A 10181-nucleotide genomic window follows, 5' to 3' on the forward strand; every position below is an offset into this window, starting at 1 on the left:
AAGAACAAAGATGTCAGCTTGAAGACTAAGGTGCACCTGACCCAAGCCATAGTATTTTCAATAACCCCATATGCACATGAAAGCTGGACAGTGAATAAGGAAGACCATGGAAGAATTGATGCTTTTGAGTTATGGTGTTGGAGAATATTGAAAATGCCATGGGCTGCCCATAGAACCAACAGATCTGTGTTGGAAGAAGTGCAACCAGAGTGCTCCTTGGAGGCCAAGATGGCCAAACTTTGTCTCTCATATTTTGGATATGTTATCAGGAGAGTCCAGTCACTGGAGAAGGATATCATGTTTGGTAAGGTGGAGGATCAGAGAAAAAGAGGAAGACCCCCCAGCGAGATGGATTGGCAAAGTGGCAGCATCAATGGGCTCAAGTATGGCAACAATAGTGAGGTTGGCCCAGGATCAGGCAGTATTTCTTTCTTATGCACACATAAGGGCGCTATGAGTCAGTACTGACTCGAGGGCACCTAACAACAACAACATTGATAAATATCACATATTGTGATAGTTAATGTTGTGTCAACTCGATTATGCTATGCTTCTCAGTGGTTTGGCAGGTACTATGCAATTACCTTGAGGGTGTGATCTTGCCTCCCGTTATAAATGGATGTTCTGGCAAAGCTGGCTCTTTCTCTTCACTCTGTACTCTTCTTGCCTGACCCTCTAGTTGTTGGGATGTAAGCCTGCAGAAATCTCTAGTCTGCCACCTGATCTGCAGATTTTGGGTGCATCAACCCCTGCAGCTCCATGAGCTAGCAAATGTCTTCAGCCTATTTATCTGACTCAAGGATTTGGGTTTGCCAGTCCCCACAATTGTGTGAGCCATTTCCTCACTATTGCATGAACCATTTCCTTGAAGTAAATTCCTCTATATTATCTATACGTGCTTCACTAATTTTGCTCCTTTAGAGAATCCAGACTGAGAGATCTATATTGCTGTTATGTGTCATCAAATCAGTTCCAACTCATCACAACCCTGCATAAGGTTTCCAAGGAGCATTTGGTGAGCTTGAACCACCAACCTTAGGGTTCAAAGTGACTATTGCAGTCTAGCGCATTAACCCACAGTGCCACACCAAGACTCCAAGATATATATACACATAAACTCCATATGACCTAACAAAAGCAGCAACAACACACACATATATAAAGCAGAAATGGGAGATTGAAATGTGAGTGCTTTTATGATTATTTTGTTTTCTAATTTTCCAAAAGGAAAATGTATTGCTTTTGTAATGAGAGGAAATAAAAGTTAAGAATACCTTACATTCTAAAAGTGCTGTACTAAAAGCCCACCACATGTTACTCTCTCAGCCATCCCTTGAGACCTGCCAGCTTTTGCCTCAGGGTCCCCTAGTCAAGCTCTAGCAGAGTTCTGAAGCTTTCCATCTAACACGTTTATTTACAGTGGCAGTGGCTCAATCCACAAATGAGATCCCACAAGTGACCCAGATAAGAGAGTAGGGTAAAGGCCAAGAGAAAAGGCAGAAATAGCCATTCTGAATCCCTTGGTATAAGCAAGCAGGAACAACAACAAAGGGGAAATGGCAGGAAATGGAAGAGGAAAGGAGCAAGACCAACTGTTATTTCTAGAGGCAAAAGTACAAACATAGCAACAGAAGCTTAAGAGTGGTGGTTTGTTTTCTTATCCACCCAAGTGTCCTAATTCCTAAGAGATAGCAGTCACTTGAACATATGAACTACTCAGAGAATCCTTGACATGCTGAATAAACCCTCTCTGGGAACATACATCATAAGGAAAAGAAACAAGACACCAAGAAATTCTTGGAAGTGTTTCTTGCTTCAGGAGAAATCAGACCAACCATACCTCTAACTACTAAGAGTCCTCCTGGCCCCCAGCTAGTCTCCAAGCCCCACAGGTTTCCTCCTCATGTGGCGCCATGAGATAAGTACTGGACTGCAAGGTCAGTTTGAACAAGGTCGGTGGTTCAAATTCACCAGTCACTCCTCGAAAACCTATACAGGGTCACTATGAGTTGGAACCTACTCAGTGGCACTTAACAACAGTAATCCTCTCTCATGAGTCTGCTCCAGCCCAGCCCAGCCCTCTGGCTGCAGTCTCCCTCCACTGCCTCACAGTGCTGCCCTGAAGATTAAGGAAGGAAAGCCCAGAGACATCAATGCCACTGGGACCAGGAGACCTTGAAGAATGGGAGTAAAGGCTAGTGTGGCACAGTCACAGCATCTCTGCGATTATCGGCATGGACTGAAGAATCAAAACGCTGGGAGTCAACTCCCAGCTCCACCCTAAGCAATTCTGTGACCCGGTGGTGGTTGGTGCTTATGTGCTGTGGCGTCAGTTCTGATTCAGTGACCCTGTATTCTGAGGCTGTAAATCTTTATGGAAACAGAAAGCCTCCTCTTTCGCGCATGTTCTCTGACCTTGGGCAAGTGAACTCTTTGCTTCCTTATTTGTAAAACAGGAATAATACAAAGTCCTGGTGTGGTGTTGTAGGATGATCACTGGACCATAGGTCCATTTGAACTACAAGGTCGGCAGTTCAAACTCACCTGCCATTCTTTGGAAACCGTATACAGACAAGGTTGCTGACTCAAAGATTCGATGGCACTTAACATCCTGTAGGATTGCTTTGAGGATTAAAAGAGCTGGTGTTAATATTAATTGTACAACAACACTCAGAACAATGCCTTAAAGAACTAAGAGCATGGAATCTGGCAAGCCAAGAACTCCTAGCTCAATTAGCAGGGGTGATCTTTTGAGTTTCCTCCTCTGGGCATGTGTCCTTATCTGCAAATCATGGACAATGGTCATCTTCCTACACAACACAGCAACAAGGGAAGGCAAAAGTGTTGTTATTGGATGTTATAGAGTCAATTCTGACTCATAGCAACCCTATGTACAACATAAAGAAACACTGCCCAGTCCTATGTCACCCTCCCAATTGTTGCTGTTTGAGCCCAGTTGTGCCTTCTATACCAATCCATCTCATTGGCTGTCTTCCTCTTTTTTACTGACCCTCTACTTTACCAAGCAAGATGCCCTTCTCAAGAGATGGGTCCCTCCTGACAAAATGTTCAGTGTGTCTCATCATTCTTTCTTCTAAAAGTCTGGCTGTAATTTGTTATCCTGGCAGTCTATGGTATATTAACATTAAAGTCCATAATTCAGACATTGATTCTTCTTTGGTATTCCTTATTCATTACCCAGTTTTCATATACATGTTGTTGTTGCTAAGTGGCGTCGAGTCAATTCTGACCCATAGCGACCCTGTATAGGGTTTCCAATGAGCAGCCAGTGAACATGAACTACCAACCTTGCAGCTCAAACAATTTTGTTTACAGTCTACATTAGCCCACAGGACTAGCGCCACACCAGGGCTCCTTCATAACATGAGGTAACTGAAAACATCATGGCTTGGGTGATGGGCACCTTAATCCTCACAGTGACATCTTTGCTTTTTAACACTTTAAAGAGATCTTTTGCAGTAGTTGCAGAATACATCATTTGATTTCCTGACTGCTGCTTCGATTGTTGTTGGTAAGGGCTGTCAAGTCAGTTTCAACTCATAGCGTCCTTGTATAGGGTTTCTGAGGAGCAACTGGGGAGATTGAACCACTGACCTTGTGGTTCAAGCCCTTTGCGGTCCAGTGCATTAACCACATGTGAATCCAAGTCAAATCAAATCCTTGACAACTTTAATCTTTTCATTTATTGTATTTACTGGTTCAGTTGTGAGGATTTTTGTTTTCTTACATTGAGCTGTAATCCATTCTGAAGGCTATATTCACTGATCTTCATTTAAGTGCTTCAAATCTGCAATTTCAGTAAGCAAGGTTGTGTTACCAGCATCCCATCTGCTAATGAGTTTTACTCCAATCCTAATGCCATGTTCTTCTTCATATAGTCCAGCTTCTAGATTATTTGCTTGGCATACAGAGTGAGTAAGTGTGGTGAAAAAATGCCTGTTTCCTGATTTTAAACCTTGCAGTATTTTAAACCCTTGTTCTGTTAGAATGATTACCTCTTGGTCTATGTATAAGTCTCAAGGGTACAATTAAGTGTCCTGGAATTCCCATTCTTCATAATGTAGCTCCACAAAAATATCTCAAAGTTGCAGGCCCCTTATAACCTGCGTCACTGAGCACTGGGAAAAGTGAAGCAAGAGCTGGCTCTTCAGGTACCCTCCTCCCCTTCTGCAAAGCTTTTACTCAGCTGTGAAGCTCTCAAGTTGTTTCTGTCAACAAAGTCATATAGCTCAAGGTGTTTCAAATCCACTAATGAAATCAAGTTAGCAATTCAGGCATCACTTGAAAAACAATAAATTAGTACAGGGTGGAAAGATCAAGCTGTACATAGTATAAGTAGCTTCAGGAAACATTTGCATGGTATGCATGTATGTGTGTGTGTCCTTGATGGCAATAATTTAAAGGCATATCCACCAGGGTTACAGTCAGAGTTCAATGCCACCACCAGAGCCTATCTGGGTCTTAGATACACATTCAGAGTTCATAGGTGACCAACATACGCTGGCTGAGCCAGCAGAGGGTACCTATGAAATGTCTCACAGGTTAACCCTGCTTAGTTCCCTGGAAGTGGGCGTACTGGCCATCCCACTGAGGGTCCCATAAGCCCACCTCTAAGTAATATTAGAATCCAGGTGCTCTCCACCTGTCCACCTTCAAAAGCATGACCTTTTTTCACACCCAGATCCCTTCCCAGTTGTCCAAAGCTTTTCTCCCTTCCCTTTCTTCTATTCCATTCTTCCTTTCCTTCAATTTGTCCACTTCCCCTCTCCTTTCTAGCCTTTTCCTTGAGTTTACAGTTGTTTCCCCTTCCTTTCTTCCCCCACCCTTCACTTCTTTTTCCACTCCCTCCTCTTTTTCAAGACATATACACACAAACAAATGCTTTTCAGACAATTACGTCTTTAATTTATTTTTGAAAATAATTCTGTAGCTTCAACTTTCTTCCATGAAACTGAGGTCAGGCAAGAAACAAAAACACACAAATACCTCTCCAACCTGCCTCCTGCATCCTAACCTGTCAGGACATGGGAATGCATGGAGGAGAGGGGCTGGGGCAGGGGCCGGCAGAGAGCCGGCAGACTGGTTCTGGTCTTGACTATTATTCTACCTCAAATTGAGGAAGAGAAGACATCAGAAGTCAGTCATCAGGGAGAAGGCTGTGTACTGAGTTCTGGGGGAAGAAGGTACAGAGGAGCTCATCCCCCCTCTCTCTCAACCAGCCAGGATAGGGAAGGCATCAATGTTTGGGGTAGAGGGAGCAGGAGACTATCTCTTTGATAAAGATGAAGGAGGGAGTTGCCTTAGCCACAACTGAGGCTTTCCTTCCACCACCTTTAAACTCACAGCTAAGGAGAGATTTTGCTTTTCTCCTTTTCAGCTTTATCGCTTAAAATCATAAATTGCTGGAATGATGGAAAAGAAGCGATGAGAAGAGATTACAGGGAGAAGAGATAGGAAAAGTGGAAGAAGAGAAACAAGAGGAGGAGGAAGTAAACTCTGACAACTAACAATTCCACTCCAACCCCCAATGGTGAAACACCTTTGCTTAGTCTCATTTTGGCCACAAGTGCATCTCTTTCTCACATAATCCAGCTCCCCTGCCCCCACTACACAAACATTGAGGTTAGATGGGGAAAGTACAGGGAAAGGACTCATGGAAGAGTCAGATCAGGGGAGAGGCCTGGGCAAGAGCGCTAAAGTTACCAACATCTCTGCAGATGCCCTAGGAGAAAACTCTGGACACGGAATCCCAGGTCTCCCTCTACCACACAGTGGTTTCTTGCCTAATACCTCCCCCAACATACTCCAGAAAGATTCCCCTGAACTGACCCTACTGGAGAATGGGAGAACAACCCTTGCCCTATCATCTTGCACTTGAATTCCACTCTAAAAAGAAAATAAAAATAAACGGACTCAAGAGGGAGACATACAGACAGGATGATACTGTGATCCAGTCTCCATCAATGATATGGCAAGGGAAGAGGCCCAGGAGCAAGCAGGCAGACTAATTCCAGCTAGGGTCATAGCCACCCCAGGTCTGTGGGGGTGCCAGGTGGACACGGCGACCCCGGAATAGGAAGCTGACAATGCCTCGGTAGCCGGCCCTGGGGACACCTGACTTGAGGTCATCCATGACACCCAGGGCCTTGGCGAAGGCCTTGAAGCTATCCCTGCTTGTATACTGCACCCGCACCTCCCCCAGCTCCTTTCTTTCATTGGTCCTCACGTTCTCCACCTGTAGCTGGGGAGCACCATAGACACGTGCAAGAAAGTCCCGATCATAGGTCTCCTGCTGCAGATAAGACAGGTCCAGCTGGGTGAAGTGCACAAAGTGCTGGTTCAACTTGATGAACTTGAGGTGCTGGTCAAAAAACTGCCCATGGCTTACACCCTTGCGGCCAAAGGTCATCGTTCTTGAAATTTCAGGCCGTATACAGGCTCGCCCCTGTCGTTGCTCAGGCCTGCGCATCCAGTCGTCCCAGAAGGCCTTAGGCCACTTGGGCTCCAATTCAGCCCAGAGCTCGGCCAACAGCAGCCAGCCCAGGCCAGGAAAAAAGTCTGTACGGTAGAGAAGCTCAGGCTTACTGGAGTCCACCATCTGTTCCTTGCCATTGTCATTCCAGGCAGACACACACCAGAGTGAGGGGTCAGCCCTCAGCATCGGGTAAGTGGCCTGGAAGTACTCAAAGAAGTCTGGGGCCACCTCCAAGTCATCCTCGACCACCACAGCTGCTGTGAACTTGAACCTGTGGAAGATCTGGCCCAGCGCCCATCGGTAATGTCGCGCAATCTTGTAATAGCCCTGGAATTTACGGTGATCAGGTGGCACAGCAATGTTGCTCAGGTCAGGTTGCCGGATGTGTGTGACGGCGCTGCCGTAGGAGGCAATGACCTGGGCTGTCTCCTCATGCCCACAGTCCTGACTGACTATGATGGGAAAATGCTCAGCTGAGGGCCGGTAATGCAGCAGCTTGTCTAAGCAGCGCCGGACAGTACTTCGGTCACAGGCAATGACCAGGATGGGGATGACTGCTGGCGGTGGAGTCACAGGTACATGCTGTGCTGGAGGAGCCACAGTGGGCACTCTCAATCTCTGCCTCCACTGAGCATGGTGCAACCTGATCTGCTGCAACAGTTCCTGCTGACGTTCCAATTCCACTTCAGCATCATGGGCCAGGCGGATCACCTCACGGGTGAGGCTGGCAGGGTCATCGTCAAGAGTACTGTCTGAAGGTGGTCGGCCAGGTGCTGGGCGAGTCCAGAAGAAGAGGAGAAGCAGGGCATTCCAGGCCACAAAGAGGATAGCGCCCCACAGTACAATCCCTGCAGTCTGCTTCTTCAGCATCCTGGCCCCCACGGGGGAGGGCAGGGGCAAGGTTAGGGCTCTGGGCTGCCCTCTGTACACCTGGCTCACGTGCCCACCTTTCTATGGATTTGAGTTCAGCAAGTAGCCATTCACCTAAGAAGAAGAGAGAAAGAATCGTCAACACAAAGACAAGTGATGGCATACCCTTCGGGGGATATAGAAAAGTGTGGGGCAGGAACAGGGGAACAAGTGAGAGAGGAGGGAAACCAGGACGCAGACTCCAGCTCTCTCAGAAGAAAGTTGCCCTTCCCCTAATCTAGGGGATCAATCTGCATGGGTGAACAGACATGCAATAGGGGCAACAAGTTCCATCACTCCAAAATGAATTAATGTGACCCAGGACAGCAACACATGCTTAAGAGGAAAGAAAAGAGTAATAGTAATGTAAGGTGAAGGAGCAAAGGAACTCCTATTCTCCCTTCCCTGTGGGACAGATTTCATCTTCTATTCAGAGCTCAAGGGAGTGGGGAGTCAGGGAAGTGAGAACATCTGCCCCCCATTCCTCAAATCAAACTGCCCTACAATTACAGATTTAAAAAAATCAAATTATCACACTGCTGTACCTTGAATTTACTTGATGTGGCTTTTCTATTCAGTGTCTTAATTCCTACCAACTGATTGGGTGCTGCTGCTGCTCAGCGCTGTCGAGTCAGTTCCAACCCATAGAGACCCTGGATAGGGTTTCCGAGGAGTGGCGAGTGTGAGCTTCAACCTCCAACCTTGCAGTTCAAGCAGCTTTGCAGTCTGGCACATTAACCCAGAGTGCCACACCAGGACTCCTTCTAACCTATTGTTGTTGTTGTTATGTGCCATGGAGTTGATTTCGACTCATAGCGGCCCTATATAGAGTTTCGAAGGAGCGGCTGGTGAGATTGAACCATCGACCTTGTGGTTCAAGTTGCTCTTGCAGTACAGCGCATTAGCCCGCAATGCCACACCAGGACTCTAGTGATTGGGTGGGACCATGTAAATAAGGTATCCAGCACTCTAAGGCTTGGAATGGCTAGTTGTGCCATCCAGCTGGGTTGAAAAGGAGTCATATCACAAGTAGGAACTGAAGATTCCAGGACCATCAAGAAGAGTATGAGTGGAACATAAGATCCCTGCCTGGAAAATATGGACAGCAAAGGCGATGGTAGAGGTGGTGGCATGGAGATATAGAGCAGGTTCCAGCTAGAGGCCCAATGAACTGAAAGCTGAGAGCCTAGGGGAAGGAGACTGGCTTGCAGAATGTGCCTTTTGCGCATTCACACACTGGCTAAAAAGAGCTTTGTAACACTCGCAAAGACCAAGGGCCACAAGACAGAGGGGCCAAAACAAGAGTGAGGTGTGCCTGCAGTATGACAGACAAGAACCTTCCTGGATGGAGAACTACTGTGTTCTGAGATGGTTTTGATCCTGAATTGCATCCTGTTCACTTCCCTAATAAATACCACAATTGTGAGTATTATTATGAGTTCTGTGCAGCCATTGCAATGCATTATCAAACCCAGATGTGAAACAGAGAGTGCTGTGGGAGTGATGGCTCAGAACAAGGGAATAAGGTGTAGGTAGAAGTATGTTTGACCTCCACTTCATAGCAATCAACCTTGAGATGATTTTGATTTTCTTTCCTCCTTGTGCAGCCAGGGGAAGTCAGACATGCTTCCCACATGATTTTCCACATATTCTACTGCCAAAGTCAATACCTTACTAAATTAAGGATGCACTAAATGCATGCCCCCACCACTAATCTGTCAGTTTGTCATACTGTGGTGGTTTGTGAGTTGCTGTGATTCTGAAAGCTATGCCACCGGTATTTTAAATACCAGCAGGGTCACCCATGGTATTTAGAACAGGCTTTAGATAAGCTTCCAGAAAAAGAGACACTAGGAAGAGTGATGCACTATTTCCAAATCTTTAGTCACTGAAACACTGTCAGATATAGTCCCAGAAAATGAGCCCCTCAAGTAGAAAGGCACTCAAAATGAGACTGGGGAAGAGCTGCCTCATCAAAATAGAGTTGACCGTGATGACGCGAATGGAGTAAAGCCTGTGGGAGAAAAGACCGTGGGACCTTCATTAGCTGCTGGAGCACAACTCAAAATGAAGAGGAACAGCTGTAAACATCCATTAATAATCGGAACATGCAATGTACAAAGTATGAATCTAGGAAAATTGGAAACTGTCAAAAATGAAATGGAATGCATCAACATCGATATCTTAGGCATTAGTGAGCTGAAATGGACTGGTATTGGCCATTTTGAATCTGAAAACCACATTTATTATGCTGGGAATGACAAATTGAAGAGGAATGGTATTGCATTCATTGTCAAAAAGAACATATCCAGATCAGTCATGAGGTACAATGGTGTCTGTGATAGGATATATCCAAGCGCCTAAACGGAAGACAAGTTAATATGACTATTATTCAAATACACGCATCAACCACTAAAGCTAATGAGGATGAAATAGAAAAATTCTACCAAGTTTTTCAATCTGAAATTGATCAAACATGCAATCAAGATGCACTGATGATTACTGATGATTGGAAGGCAAAGGTTGGGAAAAAAGAGGAAGGATCAGTAGTTAGAAAATACAGCCTTGTTGACAGAAATGATGCTGGAGATCGCATGATAGAATTCTGCAAAATAAATGATTTGTTCATTTCAAATACCTTGTTTACACAGAGTAAGAGATGATTGTTGTTGTTGTTGTCAGGTGCCATTGAGTCGGAACCGACTCATAACGACCCCATGCACAGCAGAACGAAACAATGTCCGATCCTGGGCCAACCTCACTACCACCGCCACAC

At 45.6% G+C, this 10181-nt stretch overlaps 1 protein-coding gene across 1 annotated transcript; it reads right to left on the minus strand.

The window, feature by feature from the left end:
• Positions 1 to 6025: 6025 nt before the first annotated feature.
• On the minus strand, positions 6026 to 7413 carry MGAT1 (mannosyl (alpha-1,3-)-glycoprotein beta-1,2-N-acetylglucosaminyltransferase). Its single transcript, XM_006877257.1, has one exon. It carries the CDS (start codon positions 7364 to 7366, stop codon positions 6026 to 6028), a length of 1341 nt encoding a protein of 446 aa, XP_006877319.1. The 5' UTR covers positions 7367 to 7413.
• Between the last annotated feature and the right edge of the window lie 2768 nt (positions 7414 to 10181).

The sequence above is a fragment of the Chrysochloris asiatica genome, unplaced genomic scaffold, assembly GCF_000296735.1.
Source record: "Chrysochloris asiatica unplaced genomic scaffold, ChrAsi1.0 scaffold00450, whole genome shotgun sequence".
Lineage (NCBI taxonomy): Eukaryota > Metazoa > Chordata > Mammalia > Afrosoricida > Chrysochloridae > Chrysochloris > Chrysochloris asiatica.